At 36.4% G+C, this 26,800-nt stretch overlaps 1 protein-coding gene across 6 annotated transcripts in view; it reads left to right on the top strand.

Moving 5' to 3' along the window:
• Positions 1–26,800, top strand: part of RECK (reversion inducing cysteine rich protein with kazal motifs) — a 92,373-nt gene that overhangs the window by 6,534 nt on the left and 59,039 nt on the right. For 2 of the 6 annotated variants that reach the window (XM_064380051.1, XM_064380078.1), the window contains exons 2-6: positions 8,756–8,814; positions 14,991–15,065; positions 16,243–16,279; positions 20,199–20,284; positions 22,026–22,073. In XM_064380051.1, coding sequence (XP_064236121.1) covers positions 8,756–8,814; positions 14,991–15,065; positions 16,243–16,279; positions 20,199–20,284; positions 22,026–22,073 — 305 coding nt within the window. Of the gene's footprint in view, positions 1–8,755; positions 8,815–14,011; positions 14,046–14,990; positions 15,066–16,242; positions 16,280–20,198; positions 20,285–22,025; positions 22,074–23,281; positions 23,349–26,800 lie in introns of those variants that run through there. The other 4 variants (XM_064380059.1, XM_064380063.1, XM_064380075.1 and 1 more) reach the window with 4 other exon arrangements.

Raw genomic sequence — 26,800 nt, 5'->3', positions numbered from 1 at the left:
TGTGCCTATTTTTATACAAGTACCATACTGTTTTGGTGACTATAGCCTTATAGTATAGTTTCAAGTCAGGTAATGTGATGCCTCCAGATTTGTTATTTTTGCTTAGTCTTGCTTTGGCAATGTGAGCTCTTTTTTGCTTCTATATTAATTTTAGGATTGAAATAGAAATTTTAGGAACTAGAATTGTTTTTTTCTAGTTTTGCGAAGAATGATGATGGTATTTTGATGGGAATTGCATTGAATTTGTCCATTGCTTTTGGCAGTATGGTCATTTTAACAATATTGATTCTACCCATCCATGAGCATGGGATATGTTTCCATTTGTTTGTGTCATCTGTGATTTTTTTTAGCAGTGTTTTGTAGTTTTCCTTGTAGAAGTCTTTCACTTCCTTGGTTAGATATATTTCTACGTTTTTTTTTTTTTTTTTTTTGCAGCTATTGTAAAAGAGGTTGAGTTCTTGATTTGATTCTCAGAGTGGTCACTCTTGGTATTATAGCAATACTACTGATTTTATATCTTGATTTTGTATCCCGAAATTTTATTCATTTATCAATCTAGGAGCTTTTTGGATGAGTCTTTAGGGTTTTCTAGGTATATGATCATATCATTGGCAAACAGCAATAGTTTCTGACTTCCTCTTTACCAATTTGGATGGCTTTGATTTCTTTCTCTTGTCTAAATTGCTGTGGCTAGGACTTCCATTATTCCTTATTAATCAATGAATATAATTTTTTTTTTTGAGACAGAGTCTCACTCTGTTGCCCAGGCTGGAGTGCAGTGGTGCCATCTCAGCTCAATGCAACCTCCGCCTCCTGGGTTCAAGCGATTCTCCTGCCTCAGCCTCCTGAGTAGCTGGGATTACAGGCACGTGCCACCACTCCTGGCTAATTTTTTTGGATTTTTAGTACAGACAGTGTTTCACTGTGTTAGCCAGGATGGTCTCAATCTCCTGACCTCATGATCCACCTGCCTTGGCCTCCCAAAGTGCTGGGATTATAGGCATGAGCCACCGCACTGGCCAGTGAATATAATTTTTGAGCTGAGCACTGTGCTAATTGTACCAAGAAGCTTACAGTTAACCTGGGGATACGAAGAGAACCCACATGAAATGATTAGAGAAGAGTTAAGTGTTAAAGTTTTCAATTCTCACTAGAATAGTAGGATCTTAAATAACAAAAACATCAACATGGTCTAGAGTTGTTGGAGAAGAAAGGCTTACTAAGAATTAAGATGGTAGTTAAGCCTTGTAATGTTTTGGATTTAAGTCAGCAGGAAGGGGGCGTCAAGCATTTCAGGCAAAGGACTGTATTCTAGGTAAGTGTAGATTTTCTTTGTTAAAAGTAATAGAAGTTTAGGGAAGGAAAGGCTAGAGAAAGACTTTGAAATTTTAGAATTGGAATAGCAGGAAGCCATTGTAGGCCCTTGATTAGAAGAGTGATGTCATGAAAGATCTGTTAAAAAAAGTAATCTGGCAGTCATATTGGTGCTAGAATTGACTTATAATTGGCTGTTGCAGCAGTGCAATATGAGGCAAGAGGTGGAGAAGGATATCTGTAACTTGCAAATCATTCAGGGGAAAAAACAAAACATGTATCTATCCATACACACATACAGATAGATATGGCAGTATGACAAGCTGTTAGCAATGTTAAATCGAGGTGGTTGAATGGAATGTTGTTGGATATATGGGTTATCCTCTTACTATTTCACTCTTCCTTGGCTGACTGTATACTTTATGTAGATATACACACGTATGTATTTTTAAAGGGTTAAAAGTGCCAATCGCATGAATGTATTTATAAGTTAAAGTTGTAGTTCTCATTTAAATGTTTTTAAAGTGATTGTCATTTTCCAAGTTGTTTTGAAAATAAAAATTTGATTAAAAATAAGATTTTACATAAATAATAAAAATAAAACCAGATTTTGAATTTTTTAAATTTAGAATGACTTTTTTCCAGTATCAACTCAGATTTTGTTTTTTCTCCTGAAGTATGTGATACACACTCAACGCGTGTGCATACACACGCATGTATGTATATATTTATATACACATACTGTTTTAGTTGTTATTTAGGAAGACATAATTAGAGAGTTTTTTTTTTGGAAACAAGAATGGCTTTTCATTAAGCAACTGAATTATAGCTTTTGTCAGACATCTGTGGCAAAATCCCTTTTAACTTCAAAAATTCTATAATTCTATGGATATTTCTTAGTTTGGATTAGGGTGTGTATTTGTTTTTTTAAAAGCTAGTTGGCTTTAGAAGCTGCATTTTCTGCATGTGGCTGGAGCATGTGCTTCCTGCTTACTTGCCTGTCTTTAGTACACACATGGCCAAAACCAGCAGCCGAACATTGATGTTTCTAATTATTGGATAATTCTGCTTGTATATTTCCAGGCTACACTAATAACTTCTTAAGCCCAAAAAATGTGGCCTTTAGTAATCAATTTTTAATTTGTATTAATTTTATAATCACAGACTCTTGGAATAAGAATGCAAGATATGACACTCATACTGATGTCTTTAATGAAGATACACTGTGCTTTTTATTTTCATCATAGCAGTATCACATTTTATTTTGAACTGTTCCATCTTTATCTGTTCAATTCCATTTTATGAGAATAAGCAGAGTTTTAAACTGTTATTCTTGAAGAATATATTAGGATCACATTATAAACTCAGAATATATCTAGAATTTATTATCTTCTCTTATAGAAAATGTTAGGCTTGGGAGAGTTTTGTTTTGTTTTGTTTTGTTTTTTGCACTATAGTAGTTGAATGACCCAGTTAATCCCTTTTAGTTGCTCTGAAAATGATAAAGACCCTTAATTGCCACATTAATTGCATTTGAATTCCTCCCCCATTCATAACAAAGGCATATGAATGGATGTCTATCTGTAGACATTTATTTCTTGAAAAATATGCAATGTTAAAGATTCTAATAAGTTTTTACTATTTCAAAGGAAGAAAAATATGTACTGATACAATAATGGCTAAGGGTAAGAATGGGGATAGAAAATGTGATGGAGCAGAGGTCCCCTGTCCTGTTCATGGAGGGTGGCAGTCCTCTCAAGAGAAGACATGTACTGTTACAGAAGAATGCTTGTTTGGGAGAGGGAAAGGAGTTATTACCAGAATACTTCAGGCTGTCCTCTTTCATCCCATTTTGTCAGAAGTATCAAAAAGTCTTTTGGAAAGACTAGAAGAAAAATATGCTAAAATGTCAGCAAATGTTGTGGCAGGACAGTGGTAGTATACTTTTTCTTCTTGTTTTCCAAATTTTTGAGGTTTTCTAATGAAAAAAAAGAATTATTTTAAAAATTTAACTTTGAGGGATACTCCCCTATAAATTTGACCTTCACCATTAAATAGGAAAAAAAGGCTTTTATAGTTACATTTTTAGTAAAACCTCTGTTATTGGAGTTTTAATTATAACACATTTTGTGTTTTTGTTCTAAATAGACCTTTGCTGCAAGAAACTGTTTTTCAAAAATCCCTGGGCCCAAATCAGACTCCTGTCTGCCTGATTGTTTACTTTTTCTGAGCCTTTTTCTGCTTATTGGGACCATATGTTATCCTGAATTATCTTTGCTTATGACCAGCAGGATTTTCTGCCCTCGTACGACCTTTGTGTTAGAGGCTAGTAACAGAAAGGCCAACTTCTAGAGCACTTCAAAAGGGCACATCATTATCACTCAGGAAAGCCTTTTTTCCTGCCTGCCCTCCCAATCTAATAAGGGTAGGGGCATAGCAGAGTCTTAGGAGATGGATGTAATTTGGCGTGCCATTGCAAAGGAGGAGTTATAAGAAAGCCTCGGCTGGGTGTGGTGGCTTATGCCTGTAATCCTAGCACTTTGGGAGGCCAAGGTGGGTGGATCACTTGAGGCCAGGAGTTCAAGACCAGCCTAGGCAACATGGTGAAACCCCATCTCTACTAAAAATACGACAATTAGCTGGGCGTGGTGGTGCACGCCTGTAATCCCAGCTATTAATACGTGGGAGGCTGAGGATCATATGAACCCAGGAGGTGGAGGTTGTAGTGAGTCAAGATCACACCACTGCATTCCAGCCTGGGCGATAGAGCGAGATTGTCTCAAAAAAAACAAACCCTCATGAGTGCTTCAGCCCTCCCTTGTGTTAGCCCTTCACAAAATGTAACTACAGTCTTACTACAATCAAGGCATATTTTTTTTCTTCTGAAATGTAGTGAAATTTTTATGTGTCCTTCAGAATTTTGTAAGCCAAATGTTTAGAACCTCAAGACACATTTTGCCATAGAAATAGTATTAGAAAGCCAGCCCCACAACAGTCTTTTATGAAACTAAACTGTAGTAATATGGCAGTAATATCCTAGACCTTGTCATTATTTTATGGAAAAATGATTTCCAGTTTCAAATCAGAAACCTAGTTGGTAAGATCTGAAGACGACTTCTGTTATTCCTTTGTTTATTCATTCATTTCCCCTCAATACCAATTCTTTCAATCAAAAAATTTCTATTTTTATCTAATATGTATACTGAAGTTATATAGATTTTATTTGAAGAGATTATGTTGCATACACACACACACACAGGTTAAATATATATAAATGTAAAAATAGATGTTTTAAATCATTGTACCAGATCTACCTGCCTGAAATGTATTTTTCCCTCCTTTTGTCTTTTGACTTGCCAATCCTAGATAGCCAACGACCATTCCAGCTCTATCCTCTTTTCAGTCTTCTGCACTCTACAACAGTTACATGCCTCTGATGATTACCACTAAAGCCAATTTATGAATTCCTCTGGAGCCATAATACTGCTTGGCAACCTTTTTCCTTTTCTCTAATTTGACATTTCTTTCTCTAAGTTGATGAATTAGTGTTCTTTTCAACACAAGTTTGAGAAACATGTTTATAGTTGTTTCCTTTCTCTATTTTCCAAAGTGGCTGTTTCAGACCTCTGTAATTTCAACTCAAGCCCCCAGTCCTATCCCAGCCCTATTTATTTTCAGATCTAATCACTATTTCACTGAGAAAAAGGTGCTTTCAACTTCTTTCTTAATTTATCAGTGTCCTTAAATTCTTTACTCTTGTCTAGATTTTGTCCTACTACCAGATGGTAACCTGGATGAAGTTAGCATAATTTTTGTTCACTATTGTATCCCTATTTCTAAACACATGCCTCTTTTAAAACTCCACATGCCCTTCCAGGAGCCACCTCGTTTCTCTATGTTCTGTTTTACTTCCAACTGGATATAATATAATTCGCTTCTGCCACCCAGAATCAGCACCTACCCCACAAGTTGAAGGACATGGTCCCCAACAAGATTGCCCTTACTCCAGATACTAGCTTCAGTTCAGGGGTCCCCAGGCCACCTACACTTTTGACCAACTGGCTATAAATCCAGGGTTCCCATGACCCATTCAGGTTCAATAATTTACTAGACCAACTCACAGAATTCTGGGAAGCACTATAATTTTAAGTTATGGTCTTAATATAAAGGGTACAATTCAGGAAGACCTACCAAATAAAGAGCCTCATAGGGTGAGATCTAGGAGGGATTGCAGAGCTTCTGTGTCCTCTTATGGAATCAGGTGCATCATCTTCCTAGCACATCAATGTGTTCAACAGGAAAGCTCCACTGAGCTTCTATGTCCAAAGTTTTGATTGGGGTTTCATTACATAGGCATGCTTGATTGAATTATTGGTCCTATGGTTGAGATCCATCTGCAGTCCCCCTTAAATCCCAGGAATTTGGGAGATCAGGTTGATACCATGTGGCTCAAAGCCCCAGCTTTTTAAACACATGGCTGTTCTTTCTGGTGTTGCCAGCCCCCATCCTGAAACTATCTAGGTCAGGGGTATCAAATCTTTTGGCTTCTCTGGGCCACATTGAAAGATGAATTGTCTTATGACACATGTAAAGTACACTAATACTAATGGATAGCTGATGAGCTAAAAAAAAAAAAAAAAAAAAACTCATAATGTTTTAAGAAAGTTTACTAATTTGTGTTGAACCACATTCAAAGCTGGGCCTGGGCCTGGGCCACATGTGACCCATGGGTCATGGTTTGGGCAAGCTTGATCTAGTTGAGACCATGGGGTCACCTCATTAGCATAACAAAGATACTAGTATTACTCAAGAAATTCCAAGGAGGAACCAGGGAGAAAGGCCAGTCAAATTATTATACAATGCTCTACAACTGCTCAAAAGTAGAATCTTCAAAAGAATTGTCTGTATTTTCTTTTCTTGAATTCTCTCTTGAACTCGCTGCAGTAAGGCTTTTGCCCGTACTGTTTCACATTGATGACAGGCTTAATGTGAATTTATACTTAATAAGTATTTAAGGTCATCATCAATATCTTTCATGTTGCTAAATACTGTGATCAGTTTGTGATCATTACTTGATAGCAGTATCTAACACAGTTAATGTCTTTTTGAAACATTTTATTTGGCTTTTTGTATACCATTCTTTCTCTTAATTATCTTCCCATGCATTGACCACTCTCCTCTGTCTCTGAAGGATGGAATGCAGTGCTCTGTTCTCAGATCTCGTCCCTCCCAGATGCCATCATGGCTTTAAATATCATCTACGCAGTGTGACTCCCAAATTCTCATCTCCAGTTTGGAGTCTTCCTCAGCTCATATATTCAACTTCCTACTCAATATATTCTTTTTGATATCTAATAGGAATCTCAAAATTATATCTAAAACTGAATTTCTGAACATCTCACTCTCTTAGATCTCCTTCCTTAATGGAAGGAAGATCCATTCAATTAATGGTATTTCCATTCAGTTAATGGTATTTCTAGATATTTCTGTCTTCCCACTTTCTTGGACCAAAAACCTTAGGATCATTGTCTTTTTCTTCCATATCCCATTTCCAATTCATTAGCATATCCTGTCAGCTTTATGTTCATAATATATCCAGATTCTGACTACTTAATACCATCTCCACTGCTGCCACCCTAGTTGAAGACACTATGGTCTCTTATCAGGACTACTGCAATAGCCTATTAGTGTTTCCTTCTTTGCTCCTATGTATTAAATTTTTAACACAGGAACCACAGTGGTCTTTTTAAAGTATTATTCAGATTATAGCATGCTGCCCAAAACCTGTTAGTGGTTTTTCCATCCTTCTCAAAGTAAAAGCCAAAGTTTTTACGATGGCCTGTATGATCTGGTCCCCCCTCTGATCGCATTATGTCCTACTCTCCCCTTCAGTCATTCTTTTCTAGCCGCACTCCTTACTATTCCTTGAACACACCAGAAACTTTGCACTTGCTGTTCTCCTCTTTTGAAAAATTCAATGTGGCTTATTCCCTTACTTTAAGGTGTCTGCTTGAGTGACATCTTTTGAGTGAAGCCTTCCTAGCCTGCCCTACAAAATACCCACTCACTCCCACACACGCATTCTCCTTACTCTTTAACCTGCTTTATTATTACCATAACATTTACCACCATTTCACATTCATAGTTGCTCTCTCTGTGTCTCCATATATATGTATGTGTGTGTATTTACATATATATGTATATATACATGTATAGTTTATTTAATATCTGCTCTTTAATCTCTAAGAGAACAGAGACTTATGTTTTTTGAATGAATGATCAATGCCTAGTACTTAAGCTACTCATAAAAGTTTTTTAAGTTAATAAATATCTTGAAAGAAGTATTCCCTGTTTCTTTCCAGGGATAGTGCCTTCTCATACACACTTGGTTTTATCCTCTTTGTAGTCCTCTTGAGACTTGTTCTATCAGAGGAACATTAGCTCTCTACTGCTCTTTTCTATCTGTAAAGAAGGTCAAGTCTTTTCCACTCTGAAAAGGCGGGGGAGATCTTGTAACCTTGCGTCTTTGTCTAGTTACTACTTTCTTTTTTCCCATCACAGCCAGACTTCTTATGACTCTATTTTTGATGTCTGTACTTCCTCACCTCTGGTTTACTCCTTAATATCATTCGCTCCTACCAGTTCCATAGAAAGTACCGGTGAAGCCCACCAAAGTGGCTAATTAGTAAACCCATTTCCTTTTTTCATTCTTCAGTCTAACTTGACTCTTGTGGTGCATGACACTAACTACTCCCTCTCCTGTGACGCCACTCTCAGAGTTAACCTACCTTTCTGACTGTTCCAGCTCAGGCTCTTTCCTTTCCTTCCATGTCTCAGATGTTGCTCTTCTGTAGAATCTGGTGCTATGTTCTCTTCTCACTAAAAACTCTCCCTAGACAATATCATTCATTTCCATATACCTCCTTTGTGCTGATGAGTTCCGAATTTGGATCTTTAGGCTTGTCTTTACCTGCACTCCAGACTTGAATTTCTCACTTTACTGAATTTCCATCAGGATATTCTATAGGAACCTCAGATTCACATGTCCAAAACAAAATTCACTATCTTTTTATCAGTTGACTTTTTATTATTGATTTAATAATATCTCTAGTCCACATGGTAATTGTAAGGATTAGATAAGAAAATGCATACAACAAACTTAGTCAAATTCTGGGACATAGAAAGCACACACTAAACAGTAGCTGTAATTATTACATGATAGTCTTCCCTAATAGACTGCAAGCTTCTTGAGGACAGGGAGTATGTCCTCCAACCAACACTGTCCTTGACTTGTAATAGGTGCTCAGTAAAGGTTTGTTGAGTTAAAATGAATAATAGTAATAATAATCTATTGAATAAATGGTTTATGTAACCATCTGAATTAGCTTAGTCATCTTGTTTAACAGTGGAACAACATTCTATGTTTATTTTTTCTCCCTAGGTGCATTGTGTTGTAATCATTCAAAGGATAACCAAATGTGCCGTGATGTATGTGAACAGGTAAGATTGTATAACAGTTATAGAGGCAGCCAGGCATAGTGGCTCATGCCTATAATCCCAGCACTTTGGGAGGCCAAGGTGGGAGGATTGCTTAAGGCCAAGGATTCAGGACCAGCCTGGGCAACACAGCAAGACCCCAGTCTCTAAAAAATAAAAATAAATAAATAAAATTATAGAGGCTACTAGTTATACAACTATGTAATTGTTTTTGGAGAAGTCTGTTGGACAGTACCTTAACTAATTGTCCAGGGTTCACGTCACCAATAACGGGACAAAGTGACATGTCTGCTGACATGATACACTGAGAAGGAAAATATTATCTTATAGAATTCCTGCCAAAAATGCACAATCTGAATTATGAAGAAATAATCGGGCAAATCCAGTTTGAGAAATATTTTTCAAAACATCAACATGTACTCTTTAAAAATGTCAGTGTTATAAAAAACAAAGAAAGGCTAAGAAACTATTACACATTAAAGGAAACTAAAGAAACGTAACAGCTAAATGCAATATGTGATCCTGGATTGGATCCTGGAATGAAAGAAAATTGCATTGGTAAAATTTGAATATAGACTGCATATTAAATAAAAATATTATATCAATACTGTAATCCTGAATTTGGTGGTTAGATTGTGGTTAGGTATGATGATATCCTTGTTCTTAGGAGATACATGCTAGGATTTAGGAATGAACGAACATAATGTCTGTAACAAATTCTAACATAATCCTTCAAAATAATAGTATGTAATAGTAATGTGTGTATATATAGAGAGAATTAAAGCAAATGTTGCAAAGTGTTAAGGATGGGTGCATCTTGATGAAGGCCATGTAGGTATTCACTGTACTATTCTTTTTTTTTTTTTTTTTTTTTTTTGAGACGGAGTTTCGCTCTTGTTACCCAGGCAGGAGTGCAATGGCGCGATCTCGGCTCACCGCAACCTCCGCCTCCTGGGTTCAGGCAATTCTCCTGCCTCAGCCTCCTGAGTAGCTGGGATTACAGGCACGCACCACCGTGCCCAGCTAATTTTTTTTTTGTATTAGTAGAGACGGGGTTTCACCATGTTGACCAGGATGGTCTCGATCTGTTGACCTCGTGATCCACCCGCCTCGGCCTCCCAATCACTGTACTATTCTTAAAAGTTGTCTGTAGGTTTGATTTTTTCTGGTTGAACCTGTTTATGCAAGTTCCCCCTGAAGCACTACCCGTTCATAAAGTCCTACCTTTCTTTCATAGTCTTGGTCATGTACATCTAGCCTCAGCACTCAAGAAATAATAGTCTCAGTCATCTTTTAGAGGGATTTGCAAGTAATAACATGGATCTTGTTATGTTTTAAAACTGGGAGAACTACTTAACTGGGACTATAACTTCTCATAAGTAATAATAATGTGAATGTAGAAAGATTTTGCAAGATATTGTCTGATTATAAGACCTGACACTGATTCAGCTCATCTAAATGGCTACCGGAGAATTCAGTGACATGTCAAATCACTATTGCAAATTAAGTTTGCTGCACATTTACTACCAGAAGAATAGCTTTTTAAAGCAATAATGGCCCCTTGATGGTATCATCATAATAAGGAAGCTTTTAAAGTAGCTCTGCTACTTTGGGAAACATGGCTTACCTGACTTTTCACTTTGTTTCTTTTTCTATTGATGTTCTTTCTATAGGGTGAATGATTTTTAGGAGGTATCTTGTAATGAGGCACTAGCAGCAGGCAAGGTCTAATTTCTTAAAATCTGGAATGTTAGAAATTCTTTAACTTAGCAAATTAATTGAATACTATAGTCACCCTAATGAAGAACCTTCTTCCCCAACAAAGTTCTTAATTAATTGAGAAATAAAGCAGATAGGTCCAAGAATATTACTTTTATTACTAGTTACACAGGTGTCAAATGTGACTTTTATCTCCAGGCACACACTAAGTGACAGAATTAGACTTACTCCCAGAGGAGGAGAGGTAAGGGCCGTGTTACATATGTCTGCTTTCTCCTACCAAACTCAATGGTCAGCTAAGTCAGCCATCCTGATCATGGGAGAAGTGTATGACGGGTGTGGAGAGAGACCAGGGCTGTTAAAACTCATAGAGCTCACTTCAAAGAGAAGGAAATACTGTGAGTGAGGAATCATTATTTCTTTAACAGTAGGGAATGCAGACAGGATGGAGTCTTGATGACATTAAAGTTTTTGAACTGAGTAAATAGTAGTATTCTTGATGACTCTAGGAGGTTAGGGGAAATATTTGGTTTGAGGAGAAGATGAGTTGTTGAATTTTCAATGAAAACCACTATATGAAGACAGGGATGTGGAATTAAAACTTTTGGAATTGGAATTTAGATAAGAAGTCAGGGCTGGTAGCTTATAATATTCAGCAAAATAAGTGTGATGATTTACAGTGAAACTGTCAACAGTGTCAGATGCCAAAGAAAAGTCAAGGAGTTTGAGATCTGAGAAAAGGCCCTTAGTTTAAAAAAAAAAAAAAAAAAACGTTTGTAGAGATTTTAAAAACATCTCCCTGCAGCAGATATTTATTTTTGCTTTGTTTATGATGAATTCCTTGGTGCCTAGAACAGTTAGAACAGTACCTAACACTCAAAACTCTCAGTAAATATTTCTAGATTGACTGGAGCAGTAGAGCTAGAAGTCATACTGCAGGCATTAAAATTTTTTTAATAAAAATATTTACAGTTATGGGCTGGGCATGGTGGCTTATGCCTGTAATCCCAGCACTTGGGAGGCCGAGGTGGGTGGATCACGAGGTCAGGAGTTCTAGACCAGTCTGGCCAAGATGGTGAAACCTTGTCTTTACTAAAAATGCAAAAATTAGCCAGGTATGGTGGCATGCACCTGTAATCCCAGCTACTTGGGAAGCTGAGGCAGAGAACTGCTAAACCCAAGAGATGGAGGTTGCAGTGAGCCAAGATCGCACCACTGCATTCCAGTCTGGGTGACAGAGTGAGACTCTGTCTCAAAAAAAAAAAAAAAGAAAAGAAAAATTACAGTTATGTAATTTTTCAGACTTACAAAAATGTATTCAGTTTTTGTATATGTCTTGTCTTCCCAACTATACTATGAATTGCTTGAATATAGGGATCGTGTCTTACTTGCCTGTGTTGTACTCATGTCCCTGCTCATGCAAACTGATTAGTTAATGTTTTTGAGTTGATTGGTGAAGAAATAGATACAGTGAAAGGAAAAAGCTGGAAAAGTCAGTAAGTGCAGGAAGTAAAGATTTGTTTCAAGATGAAAGGTTTTTGCTTGTTTGAAGACAAATGGAAAATGAGTTATGACAGAGGAAGGAGATAAATATGGGTAAAAAACTTCTCAAACTTCAAGATTGTAAACCCTATGATCTAATAATTTCTGCTTTGAATGGCATACAAGTTTGGTTATTAAATTTTTTGCTTTGAGATGATTTATATAATCATAGTACACATTCTAGTATGTATTCTGAATAAGCGCTTATCTTCCTAAGTGTGATTACTAGTTGTTTAGCAAGAAAAGTGACTTTATATTCAAGTCTACCTTATTATCTGAAAGTTTACATAGTACGTGCTGGTTTCTTTAAGATAAATGTATTCCTAATAAGTTTATCAGTTTAATTCATTCTACTTTATAGAATTATAATTTTAGAGACAGAAGGGGTCCAACAGATTATCTAACTTTTTAATTTTGCTTATTAGCTATTCAGGAAACTAGAAACTGGGACCTAAATTTTATTTTACATTTTCCCCAAATGCCATGCCCTTTACTATACCTCTTTACATGCATTATTTCATTTAATTCTTACATCCAGCCCTTGAAAAAGGTATTTTCATTATTTGCATATTATAGTAAAGAAATTGAAATATAGAAGACTTAAATAACTTACCAAGGCCCCAAGCCAATAACTTGAGGAACAGGGATTCAGACTCAGATGTGTCTGATTACAAAGTCCTTACCCTTAGCCACCAGGATATAACTACCTCCTATGAAGCCAAGTAGTTTGCCCAACGTTATTCAGAGTATATTATTTCCAACTCTCAATTCCATATTCCTTCCATTGTTCTAACCTGTTTCAAGTGCTTGTAGGTTTTTTGCCTTTTTTGTTTGTTGTTGTGGTTGAGGGGAGATGGAATTGCAGGAAGAGGGGATGAGTGACAGAGCTTAGCCTTCCCTGTGCTTTTTCCTAGTCTGCTACCAATGCCATAGCCTTCCTTTTTTCTTCCCCTTTCTCTTTTTCATTCTTTCTTAACTTTCATTGTTGTCTTTTTAAATCTATTTTTCTTTTCTTTCACTCTTCCTTTTATCTTTTTATAATGGAAAACTTTGAGTATATACAAAAGTAGAAAGTGTAATAAACCCCCATATTCAGCTTCAATATTATTAAATCACTATCAGTTGTGTTTCATTTAAGTCCCTCTTTTTACTTTGCCCACTATATTGAGGCAAATTTATGTAGAAGCAAAATCTCAATTGTCATATTATTTAACCCGTAAATTTTCAATTTGGACCTACAAATGATAAGAAGTCATTTTAAAAAAAAGATAATTATACTACTGTTATTCAGATTTCTCATTTTATAAAGTTTTTTTAGTTTGGATTAGGATTCAAGTCATATATATTGCAGTTGATTATATGTCTTTTAAATACCTTTTGATCTGTAGGTTTCTCCTTGCAATTTATTTGATGAATTAATTTGGTCATTTATCCTACTGAGTGTCCCATAGTCTAAACTTTGCTGTTCACATACCCCTGGTGTCATTTAACATATTGCTCTTACCTCTGTGTTTCTTAGTAATTGGCAGTTAAATTTAGAGCAGAGCCATGCAATGGCACTTTCTACAATGATGAAAATATTCTGGACCTGTATGGTAGCCACTAGCCACATGTGCCAGGTGAACACTTGAAAGAGACTGAGAAACTTGAATTTTTAATTGTATTTAATTTTACTTGATTTAAGTTTAAATACTCACACATGGCTAACAGCTACCTTAGGACACAGATCCAGAGGCTTCATTTTGTTTAAGTCTTCCCCCCAAAATGTCTCTTTTTGTGATGTTAATAGTCATTTTAATAGTCTAAATGCATTAATTCACTACGGGTTGCAAAATAGTGATATTTTAGCACTTCACTTCTTAATTGTAGTTGGTTGTTTTGGAGGAAAATGGCTAATAAGTAAGCTAACTGGAGATAAATCCTTTTTCATTGTCCATAGCATTCATGGATTTTACCGTCTCAACTATTTGCAGGTAATCATGAAGTTCTGTCTGATATGTGTAATGATTTATTATTTACTGAAACACCAAATTGTAATTGTATAATGTCCTGTTTGAAAGTGAGCCATTTAGCTTGGTGAGTGAACCTTTGTCAGCTCATCAACATCAATTTAAGAAAACAGCTTTGTTTCTGTCTTGTGGCATTTTATGGAGAACTTATGTGCCATAATGCTGTTTACAAATTTGATCTTCACCAGCATCACGGATATGATGACACAGTCTATTTTTTGTTGTTATCAGTTGACTAAAAGCAATTTACAGAACAGTTTAGAATAAACCTATCTTTTTTTTCTTCCTTCTCTCTCTCTCTAACCCCCACCCTCTAAACATGTTGGTAACCTGGTTTTCTCCACTTTTTTTAGTCAATAGAAAAGGGTTTAGACTTGCTGTATTTGGACTTTCTTGTTTATTTGCAAAACTAATCAACTTTTTAAGAAATGTTTCCTCGGCTTAACTTAGATCCTTCTAAAGATTTTCCACTTATAAAAGGAGCCAGGCATGGTGGCGCATGTGTGTGGTCCCAGCACTTTGGGAGGCTGAGGCAGGCGGATCGCTTTGAGCTCAGGAGTTCAAGACCAGCCTGGGCAACATGGTGAAACCCTGTCTCTACAAAAAAATACAAAAATTAGCCAGGCATTGGTGGCTTATGCCCATGGTTCTGGCTACTTAGGAGGCTGAGGCTGGAGAATCGCTTGAGCCTGGGAAGCAGAGGTTTCAGTGAGCCAAGATCACACCAGTGCACCCCAGCCTGGGCAATAGAATGGGACCCTGTCTTAAAATAAATAAGTAAATAAATAAATAAAAAGGAAGTTGGAAAATATTCTAGACAACTGATAAATCCATGGGATAGTAAATTTTACCTCTTCTGATTTCTTACAGAAAAATGACATGAAACCTTTTTTTTTTTTTGTCAAATAGATTTTCTCCTCAAAAAGTGAATCCCGACTAAAACATCTGTTGCAGCGAGCCCCAGATTATTGCCCAGAGACAATGGTAAGTCTTACTGTAACTTAACCTAGAAGTTGCTGTCTAAATGAAACTATCTAATGAATTACTTTTAGAGTTAGCAGATTTTTAAATGTGATTGGAATTTGTGGTCAAAGTAAAATGTTAAGTTTAACTTAAGTACTTAGAAAAAATCTTCATATAAATTGCTAGATAGAATATTGTTTTTCATCTTTTATTATCCTATGATATAGATCTAACCACAGTCTTAAATATAAATGTGTTCCTGTCTTTAAATTTCATTATAATATTTTATCTGTGGCTGGGCCCAGTGGCTCACGCCTATGCTGAGGTGGGTGGATTACCTGAGGTCAGGTGTTCAAAACCAGCCTGGCCAACATGGTGAAACCTCATCTCTACTAAAAATACAAAAATTAGCTGGGTATGGTGACACATGCCTGTAGTCTCAGCTACTGGGGAGGCTGAGGCAGGAGAATTGCTTGAACCTGGGAGGCAGAGGTTGCAATGAGCCTAGATCACACCACTGCACTCCAGCCTCGGCAGTAAAGTGAGACTCCGTCTCAAATTTATCTGGAATTTAGAATTTTCTTTGCTATTATATTTTGACTAATTTTATGAAATCCATAGTAACTAAATCTATTTATTTTTATTTTAGAAAGTTGAATTTGGAATAAGGGAAAACATGTGACTTATTATCTTTCAATTTTCTGACATTCTATAGATATATTGCTTACCTATCTGAATCAGGTAACTTAAAATGTCTCTAATACTTGAGCTATCCTCAGCGTTTGGGATGCTCATGTGCCAGACCAAGAAAGTGTGAACTTGTTTTCAAGAGCCTCTTTAGATATGGTGGCTTGTATTAGTTGAAGAGGAAAATAAGTTGATGGTTAAATAGTTCTGACTGAGACATTCCCTTTAATCTTCAGTTTTGTCTATATGCTTGGAAACAGTGATTCCAGTAAGTATCCTGAGTGACTAGACTCATACTTAGTGCTCTTAGATGGGAAAAGAGCAAGGAATATTTCTGTATCTCAGCTTTTTACCCCCCTGAATAGCTGATTGATGTGCATATAGTTCTAGAACATTGACTGCATAGTCATAGCCATAATCAAATTAGCTTTATGTAATTTCTGTATAAATTAATTATCATATTTAGGAACTGGTTAGCTACATAAAAGCCATTTGTTGGTTACATTTTTAGGTTGAAATTTGGAGTTGTATGAATTCATCTTTGCCAGGTAAGCAATAGAAGTGTAACATTTTATGCTTTAATTTTAAAAACTTACTGTGTAAATGTAAAATTGGTGTCATTGTACTGGAACCTAATTTGTACTCTAGAGTTTCTATCCTCTTCTTCCCTTCAACACCTAATTTTTTTTTTTCTAAGACAGAGTCTTACCATGTTGCCCAGGCTGGTCTTGAACTCCTGGCCTCAAGTGATCATCCTGCCTTGGCCTCCCAAAGTGCTGAGATTACAGGCGTGACTCACTATGCCTAGCCCAAATTTTCAAATACATAATTTATTCTCATTTACCTAGTCCTCAACTTTGTTCTCTTGTCTTCACTTATGCCATTCAACTGAAATTAGTCTTTGAAACATTACCAGGATCTCTTGGTTCCTAGATAGGACTCTTTCTCAGTACTACTCTCTGACTTTCTTGAAACACTTGATATTATTGATTAATACCTCCTTATGACTCCACCTTGGCCTCAGAACTTTATTTTCTCTTAACTTTTTTTTTTGCAGATAGATCCATAAGGACTATGGTCATTTCAGTGTGTGGTTTTCTTCCCTTCTGTCTTCACACTCACCTTGGTAATCTCATTCCTTCCCAGAACTGTTAACTTAGCAACTCTGAGAAGGTAACTCTCAAATCTAAGTCATTGTTTGTGACTTTTAGACATCTTTGTAGACATCTCTACCTGGATTTCTGCATTCAGGTGCCATCTGAAACACAGATCCAAAACCAAATTTATAACTGCACCTTTTGTGAATGATACTAGACTGGAAACTCTCAAGTTACATTTTATTCCTTGTTCTTTCTAGTTCCCTTGACTCTCCCCTTGCAAAATTACACCTGTCCTCTCTACTTCTAGTTCAAGTCTTTATTGTTACACTCTTGGGATAGAATATTATAATAACCTTATAATTGATGTTTCAATATATTATAACTTTCTTTCCTATCCTCTTCAAAAAATAATCCTTCAGGGGATACTCACTTCCATCATAAAAAAGCCCAAATTCTCTAGCCTGGCGTTCATGATCTCCCAGGATTGCAGTCGATTTTCCAGCCCTGTTTAGAGCCAGTTTCTTGAAAAAAAGAGTATGTTCTATGGATCTCTGAATTCTGGAGGCTATCACACTGTTAAAGTTTGTATTTCAAACAGGTTGCCTTCTTGAAATTGCCCACCTCTTTGCCTGTCTCCTAATTATCCCTGTACCTAGTATCCTGGAATTTTCTACACACACACACATACACATACACTGTTTGTAACAAACTGTAATCTCCATAATAGGATAAATCATATATTTTATCTATTCCATAATTTCATAGCCCATATAACACCTAATAGAGTGCCTTCTGCGTAGTAGGAGCTCAGTAAATATAAATGCTTGTTGAATAATTTAATATTTTCTAAGAGGTACTGGATACCTGGAAACAGCAATATACTTCATTATGATACAACAAGTCACAGAGTTTATGACCTATGTTGATTCCATATAAAATTCTTTCCAAAATATGAGGAACCTGAATAGCAAGCAGCAAAGATTTAGAAGAAACTATACTAGTCAATGAGGCTAAATGGGAATTTGTTGCCCTTTGTACCCTTAAAACACATAGAGATAAGCATATGATATGCATTATTTTTAGTCAGTTTTTATAATTGGGATAGTTTATTATATTTTGAGAGCTTTGTCTATCTGTGAACCATTTATTTGCCTTGTTTTACTTTTTAGCAGAATGCTTCTATTTGTTCCGATTTTAGTATATGTGCTGCCGAAGCGAGCACGCTTCTATTTATTATATGAAGTCCTAGTTTCATTTGGAAAACTATGTTACTTATTGTCTTGAATCCCTGATTTTTTTTTCAAATGTAAATAGTAATCTAATTTACTTAGGATGTGGATTCTCAAATTTATGTATTACATAGAAGCAGCATAAGGCAATTTTAAAGGAGATAAGGAGGAATTTGCAGCATTCCTACAATCATAAGGTTTTTCTCTTTTCATAATTATTTCTTGTATCTCTTACTTTTTTTTTTTTTTTTTTTTGAGATGGAGTTTTGCTCTTGTTGCCCAGGCTGGAGTGCAATGGCACAATCTCGGCTCACTGCAACCTCTGCCTCTTGGGTTCAAGCAATTCTCCTGCCTCAGCCTCCCAAGTAGCTGGGAATACAGGCATGTGCCACCATGCCTGGCTAATTTTGTATTTTTAGTAGAGACAAGGTTTCACCTTGTTAATCAGGCTGGTCTCAAACTCCTGACCTCAGATGATCCATCCACCTCTGCCTTCCAAAGTGCTGGGGTTACAGACATGAGCCACCACGCCCGACCTTTTTGTTCTTTTGTTTGTTTGTTTGAGACAGAGTCTTGCTGTTGCCCAGGCTGGAGTGCAGTGGTACATTCTTGACTCACTGCAGCCTCTCCCCAGGTTCAAGCAATTCTCCCACCTCAACCTCTCGAGTAGTTTGGACTACAGGCATGTGCCACCATGCCTGGCTAATTTTTGAAATTTTAGTACAGACAGGGTTTCACCCTGTTGGCCAGGCTAGTCTTGATCTCCTGATCTCAAGTGATCTGCCCGCTTTAGCCTCCCAAAGTGCTGGGATTATAGGCATGACCATGCCCAGCTTTTTTTTTTTTTTTTTTTTTTTTTAAGACAGAGTCTTGCTCTGTTGCCCAGGCTGCAGTGCAGTGGCGCGATGTTGGCTCACCACAACCTCCCACCAGGTTCAAGTGATTCTCCTGCCTCAGTCTTCCACATAGCTGGGACTACAGGTACACACCACCACTCTCAGCTAATTTTTGTATTTTTAGTAGAGACAGGGTTTCACCACGTTGGCCAGGCTGGTCTCAAACTCCTGACTTCAGGTGATCTGCCTGCCTCGGCTTCTCAAAGTGCTGGGACTACAGGTGGGAGCCACTGAGCCCAACCGTATCTCCTACTTTTATCTTAGGAATCATTCATTGACATTTATGATTGCAAAAGAGGTTTAAAAACAAATGGGAAGACCGGGTACGGTCGCTTACACCTGTAATTCCAGCACTTTGTAATTCTGCTCACAAGGTGAGCAGATCTCCTGAGCTCAGGAGTTTAAGTCCAACGTGGTCAACATGATGAAACCCTATCTCTACTAAAAATACAAAATTAGCCGGGCATGGTGACGCACGCCTGTAGTCCCAGCACTTTGGGAGGCCGAGGCGGGTGGATCACGAGGTCAAGAGATCGAGACCATCCTAGTCAACATGGTGAAACCCCGTCTTTACTAAAAATACAAAAAATTAGCTGGGCATGGTGGTGCGTGCCTGTAATCCCAGCTACTCAGGAGGCTGAGGCAGGAGAATTGCCTGAACCCAGGAGGCGGAGGTTCCAGTGAGCCGAGATCGCGCCATTGCACTCCAACCTGGATAATAAGAGCGAAACTCCATCTCAAAAAAAAAAAAAAAAAAATTGCCCCTATTTACTAAGTATCAGTTTTTAAACAGGATTATGAATTTTATGCTCTTCTAGGTATTTACTGTTTTGAATATAGTAATACTTGTGACATTTCTTGTTTTTTTGCTTAAGTTAAATTAAAATATTTGTCTCTAATTAGCAGTCTAATAGTAAGGAAGCCCTTTCCTTCCCTTGTATATCCTCTGGTAAAGATGTTACCTACCCAAGAGTGACAATGACTTAAAGAGCATTTAGGGTGGGAAGGAAAAGAGAAAAAACAAAGGACCTGATAATTATGTGGTGAGGGACTTTTAAGGAGACTGATAGCATTGGAAGTAAGGGTAAAGGGAGGTCCTTAATAATTTTGAGGCCCTGCCCTCTGAACCAGTTTTCTTATGGACACCTGCTTTGACTTTTAGTAGTAGCCATGAAACATTTGGCATGCTATTTGTTTTTATTGCTACTTATGACCAAAACATTTAAATACTTTGTTTTTAAGGTGTGTTTAAGAAGTCTGATGGCTGGGTTGGCTTAGGCTGCTGTGAACTGGCTATTGCCTTGGAGTGTCGACAGGCATGCAAGCAGGTAATACTGGGCAGTCAGGCCCTCAAGCATCATGGAGTGCAGTTTGGTTTTAGCTGTGCATGTCTTGGGCCTTGACCACCTCATAACTTCCAGAGGTAACCCACAAAAACTGCAAATTTGGCATTTCTTATACAGATCATTTCCTTTTAGACTTGCTGTTTTTTAAACTGGTTATTCCAGTTAGCAAAAAATAATAATAATTTTAAAATAATAAAAATAAAAATAGACTTGCTGGTTTTTTTATTTATGGCTGCTGCATATGGCCTCAGCCTTCTTTTATTCTTTCTTATCTTTCCTTGTCTCTGCCATGCAAAGAAAGAATATTATAGGAATTTAGGTCTTCCATACTTTGCCTGCGATCATGCCGAGTCAATACTGAGCGACTCCAAATGGCTGGGCAAATTTAGGATATGCTTGAATGAGAACATTTGACATAGTTGGCTTATTTTTTCATCTTCTTTTCTTTGTTTCATCATGGCTTTACCCTGAGTGTGTTCTGATATCCCTTCTCTGCTCCTAAGATGAATATGATTCCCACAATGAGTTATTACTTCTCTTTGATTTGATACAGCTCTGCTCCAGTTCAGCTTAGGCACCTGAGTTTGTCCTCACTTTGCATATTTTAGTAGTGGTTTCTCAGAGAGGAAAAACTAGCCTCCTGGTTCCTCTACTCCAAGTGGTAGGAATAGACTTAACTGGGAAACTAGAAATGGACTTACCTCTGGAGAAGAGTATATGAGATACGATATCACCTTCACTTTCACAGAGACGACTGTCCTATAGCCTCAGCAACAGTCTGGGTAGCACATGACCTAGCTGTCTGCTGCTGTCCTCCAGGCATTGAGGTGAACCTGAATTGCAGAGGATTTGAAGTATAATGGGTTTAGTGAGTCTTAAAGCAGTTGCTGGCCCATTCTGCTTCTTGCTCTCCCTGTCCTCATCAGCTGGCCTATTCTAAATTGCATGGGCCTAGGTAATAGAGCAGCAAGGATGGAGCAAGGAACCAGAGCCCACAGCTCTGGAATGGAGACTGATTCATGTGGAAAAAGAACCACCCCTCAACGATTTTTGCTTTTTGCTTCTTTTATGAAGAAAGTATGTACTTAAATATGGTAAATAACTTGCTGCTTCTCTAAGCACTAGTTTCCTCATCAGTAGAGGAGTTAGTATCTTCTTTATAAACTTGTTAAGAGACTTACACAAAAATAACTTATTAAATGCCTGGCATAGTACCCCTTCCCTATTTAGTTGCTCCATCTATTAAAATACTCAACGAGTTCAGTATGAAAGCTTAGAATGTGAAGAGTTAAAGAAAAAGCAAAATGTAAGTGCCCTGGCAGAGCTTCACAAGAAAATTTGCTGTGGCAGAGCTTCACAAGAAAATTTGCTACAAAGTGGAATTCAGCTAAAAAAAAAAAAAAAAAGTCCTCTGATTTATAATTTCCTTCAAAGACATCTAGTTTCTGAAATAACAAAAGGACTGTGTTATGTGAGATTAAAACCATAAAAGTTAGAACAAAGCTCTAAAATATTGAGTAGCCTTAGGGATGATGTTTGTTTTAAAGAAATTGCATGAAATTTGTTTGTTGGATTTTAGGGTCTTTAAAATATTTGAGCATAAGGTTTTCCTTGATTAAATAAAGAATACCAGTAATTAACATATACTAATAATTTGTGTTACTTTTGCCATGTGACAAATAGCATGTATAATAAATTAATGGAGAAATTTGTTGGTTTTTAGGCATCTTCAAAGAATGATATTTCCAAAGTTTGCAGAAAAGAATATGAGGTATGCATTTTATTGAACAAATGTGGATAGCCTATTCAGATGTTATCAGAATTAACAAAATTACTTAAATTTTTAAAATGAATTCATTTTTATGCAACTTCCCTTTTACCTTACAGAAAATTTAGCCTTAACAAAAATGTCATTTATTATGTTTGGAAATGTTGTTATTTTAATTTATTTTTATTTAAATGAAGTATTTATTTTAAAGAAATGCCTAAATCTCACATACAAAGGATTTAACCTATAATTTTATAACAAAGCAACTAGTTGTACCCAAGGTTGTAAAATAGTTATTCTCAGGTTTTGTGTTCTCTTTTGTCCCATCTCCTATCTCTTCACCCATCCAGGTGGTATTCACTTTTATAAACTACCTCTAATTATAAAGAAAAGTAATAAAATAAAGAAAAATCACAAAGCTAGTGTGAAGAGCTCAGACTTTCCTAGAATCTTGCATTGGGGGAAAAAATACTAAGTTGCAAACGCTATATTAAATCTGAAGGACTCTCATCTCAATGGTGGGATTTCAAACACTGGTATCTAGATGGGGTTGATATGAAGGCAGGAGCATAGCAGAAGTATTTTACACCATACAAATATGTGCAGAAGTATTTTACACCATACAAATATGTCCCTGATTGAAAAAACCTTGTTGGGGCTACTTTGTTCATTTTTCTAGAACTCTGTTCTTAAGTGTGACAATATTACTGTTTTTCATAGTGTAAGGCCATGTAATTAAGGATACTTAAGTGCGTATCACATATCCCATGGACCATTTTTATATATAAATGTTGGGATTCCTATTGCTGTGTTTTCTTAGAAAAGATAGAATAACTCTCTTAACTACTTCTAGGTTATAGTTCTCTTCTTTTTTTCTTTTCTGAAAGCCTGTATCTCTTGATTAACATTTTTAAACTAGACAGTCTTATTTACCTTTTATTCCTTTGTACTGTTTGCTAAGTTATATCTGTTCCTCTGAAGACAGATTTCCAAATTAACTGTAGCTCTCCTCTGTTCTTATTGAAAGGAGTCTTGCTACAAGGAAGTAAAATATCTTTTTTTCTTATCTCTCTATCTTTGAAATAACCAGTTTTAGTTTCTCTTGAACAAAGTGGCTAACTGTGATAATTCCTTCTTTTCTCCTACATGATGTCTGACACTGTCCATCTTCTATAGCCTGTCTTCCGTTATTTTAGTGTGCTTCCTTCTCTTGTCTGGATTTCTGCATTGCCCTAGGAAGTCTGCCAGTATGTGTTGATGAAGGACAAGACAGGAAAGGTAAGAGAGACAAACACTGTCTTATAATAGAAATACTAAGAATAGTTTACTTTTCCCAGTCTATCTTATCTAATTTGACCTAGAATTAAGCAACCATTTTCCAAAAATCTGTGTGCAAAAAGCGTTCTTTTGTTTTTATATTAAAAGTTAATCTCACAAATTCTTCAGTATAAGACTCAATTTAATTTCTTACGTGTTACTTAGAAACAACAAGAACAATAGAGAGTACTTCAATGCAGGAAGCATTCTGCATTATAAACCTCATATAACAGTCACTGTCATGATTTAATTTGGTGTAATATAGCCTATTTTAACTGGACTGGTTATTTACCAACATCAGAATAATTTATAAACTAGGCTTTTAGTATCTTTTCCTTAACACTGGAATGCTCCCTGGGATGAACTTGTAGAGGTACAAGCCATTTCTTTAGGCTTGCAATTTTAAGGCTAGCATTCACCCAGAGAGTGGTTTTATGTATAGTTTGATTTGAGTTTCAGAGAATGAGTAATTACATTTGGAGGAGCTAATGTTTATCTTTTTTGGTAAGCTGCTGTAGACTTCCTTTTGAGGGGATTTGCTAAGAAATTTACTTAAATAACGTTTAAAAATGTTAATGCCATTTAAGGTTTTGTTTTGTTCTAGCCAACCTAAGATAAACCAGTTTAAGGTAAAGCATTGTTAGGTCTTATTTTATAGTCTGTTTTTTTCTTATGCAAATTAACAAGTACCTGTTGAATACTGAGAGTTTTATATATTAGAAAGAGCATTAACTGGAAGCAGACTTAGTTTAGAATTCTGATTAAGCAACTTTTAGCATAACTCCAAATAGTAAAGAATTATATCTAATTGAATCAAGCTAATTAAAATATATATTATACATATAAGGGCTCAGGGAAATCAGAAAGCAGAGCAAGAATGTTGAGAGTTATCAGGAAAAACTTTGCAAATGAGAGAGGCCTGAAAGGTTTGGTATAATTTGGGTAATAAGACTGTGGATCAAAGGTATGTTATCAAAAATGCACATGACTTATGCAGGAAGAAAGGAGTAGACAGACCTGTTTTGGGCTGCTAATCTGTGCTTGGATAGGTAAAGTGGGACCAAATCCTGAAAAGATGGGATTTTGAGGCTCAACTCATTATTAATTAGAAGGCAATTATGAAGGTTCTGTAAAATGAGACCAATATAACAAATAACACAGCCAATATTTTAGAAAATTTAAGCTCATAATCTTATGCAGGCTAAGTTTTAGATCCCACAAACCTCTCTAGCTTAGCTAAAAAGAGATAATAAATCCCAGACTAGGATGATAGTAATAGAGTCAACTATTCAAGAATAAATCAGAGATTCAAAGGCAGAATCCATCAACAAGATTTGTTGTGATGGATTGAATATAGATTATATTCAGGGAGATAGTCTAATCTTTTAAGCCTAATTTCCTGGCATTCATTTAAAGATACTATTTAAAACTTCTCTTTCTGGCAATATGGCAGACTTGGTTCCTGGACCAGTCCTCCAGGTGAAAATAACTTAAAATGCTGGATTAATTTGCTGGAAAGAAAATATGGAAGGCTTAAGCCAAAAACTAAATGAAGGCAGGAATTCAGAGAAGTAAGAGCAGTAACGAAGATATTAGCTTTGAGGGCATTTGCTGAATCAGTTTTTATGGCTTTGTAGCTTTATGAGGCTCAGAAGTCAGGAGACAAATCCTGGGTTCTAATTGAAGGTGGAAAATCTAGTTGAAATCCCTTCCCCTTCCCACCAATAAATTTGGGATTCCAAAGGGACTATACACTTAGTATTAAGGTGACCAGGAGATATGCTCATCTCCCTTTCCAGTGGGGTCTGCAAGGAAAATTGCTTCTCTCAAACATTAATCTTGTCTCCATTGGAAATTCATAAGTCTAAGCTGGCCTTCACCTGAGTTTGAAGCCCAAATTCATATCAAGTGAGTGTTTATAAAACCTCAAGCTGAGAACTTATTTCAAGTGGTTCTGAAATGGTAGTGGCCCTCAGATACTTGAGAAAAGGTAACACAGAACCTGTCTGGAGGAACTGATCTTTATTCCAGACCTCTTGGAATTTCCACAGATAAAGTTCTAAGGAAAATAAGCAGTTTACAATATAAAAGTCACAGAACTCACCAGAAAACAAGATTCATCAAATAAAAGCCAACAGGAATGATGGTGAACAGAATCAGACCTAAAGATACTTCAGATATAGAAATTATCACATGTAGACTAAAATGTTTAATATGTTTAAGAAATAAAATAGGCTTAAAAATATGAAGAGCAGATCAGGTACAGTGGCTCACACCTGTAATCCCAGCATTTTGGGAGGCTGAGGTGAGTGGATCACCTGACATCAGGAGTTCAAGACCAGCCCGGCTAACATGATGAAACCCCATCTCTACAAAAAATACAGAAAATTTTATTTTTGTATTTTAATACAAAAAATTTTATTTTTGTATTTTAATACAAAAATTAAAATGGTGGTGGCGCACACTTGTAATCCCAGCCACTCGGGAGGCTGAAGCAGGAGAATCACTTGAAACCGGGAGGCAGAGGTTGCAGTGAGCCAAGATCATGCCATTTGCACTCCAGCCTAGGCAACAAAAACGAAACTCCATCTCAAAAAAAAAAAAAAAAAAAAAAATGAAGAGCAAGCATACTTGAAAAAGAATCAAAGAGAATTTCCAGAACAGTATAATTGAAATACAAACACAATGGATGGGTGTTATAGTAGATTAGGTACAGCAAATAAAGTTAGTAAATTGGAAGATAGAGCTAAAGAAATTATATGGAAAAGAAACACAGAGGGACATGAAGCTGAAAGATAGTTTAAGAGACAGGAAGGATAGAGAAAGAAAATCCTCTCTAATTGGAGTACTAGAAGAAAAAGAAATAGTATGGGCAAGAGAAGTGTTTTTAAAGAAGCCCTACAAATACCCAGCAGGATTAAAAGAAAAAAAATCCACATATTATAGACAAACATCATGGCCAAAGATCTTAAAAGTAGTCAGGAAAAAAGGCATTGCCATCAAAGAAGACCAACAGCTGATTTCCCAGTAGTAACAGAGGAAGCTAGAAGACAGTAGAATCATGCCTAAATGGTTCCGAAAGAAAGTAACTATCAACCTAAAGTTCTATATCCAGCAAAAATATGTTTCAAGAAAGAGGCAAAATTAAGCTATTTCTAGATGGCTAAAACAGAATTGCCATTAGTGGACCCTTGCTAGCAGTTCTCTCAAAAAGATTCTGAAAGATCTACTTCAGACAGAAAATTATTTGAGATGCAAAAGAATGTGAAAATAAAAAGTAGGTAAATTCAGATACAGATGTTAAAGCAATAATATATTACTGGATTTTTTAAAAAGAATTAAAATATAGCAGCAATAGCATATATGTTTGGAAAGGAGTTTGAAGAAATTGAAGCATATGGTGTGTTAGGTCC

This window comes from Aotus nancymaae, unplaced genomic scaffold (genome assembly GCF_030222135.1).
Source record: "Aotus nancymaae isolate 86718 unplaced genomic scaffold, 86718_ANA_hifiasm-v0.15.2.pri h1tg000003l, whole genome shotgun sequence".
Taxonomy (NCBI): Eukaryota; Metazoa; Chordata; class Mammalia; order Primates; family Aotidae; genus Aotus; species Aotus nancymaae.
The sequence above is the reverse complement of the archived record's forward strand: the minus strand, read 5'-3'. Positions and strand labels throughout refer to the sequence as shown.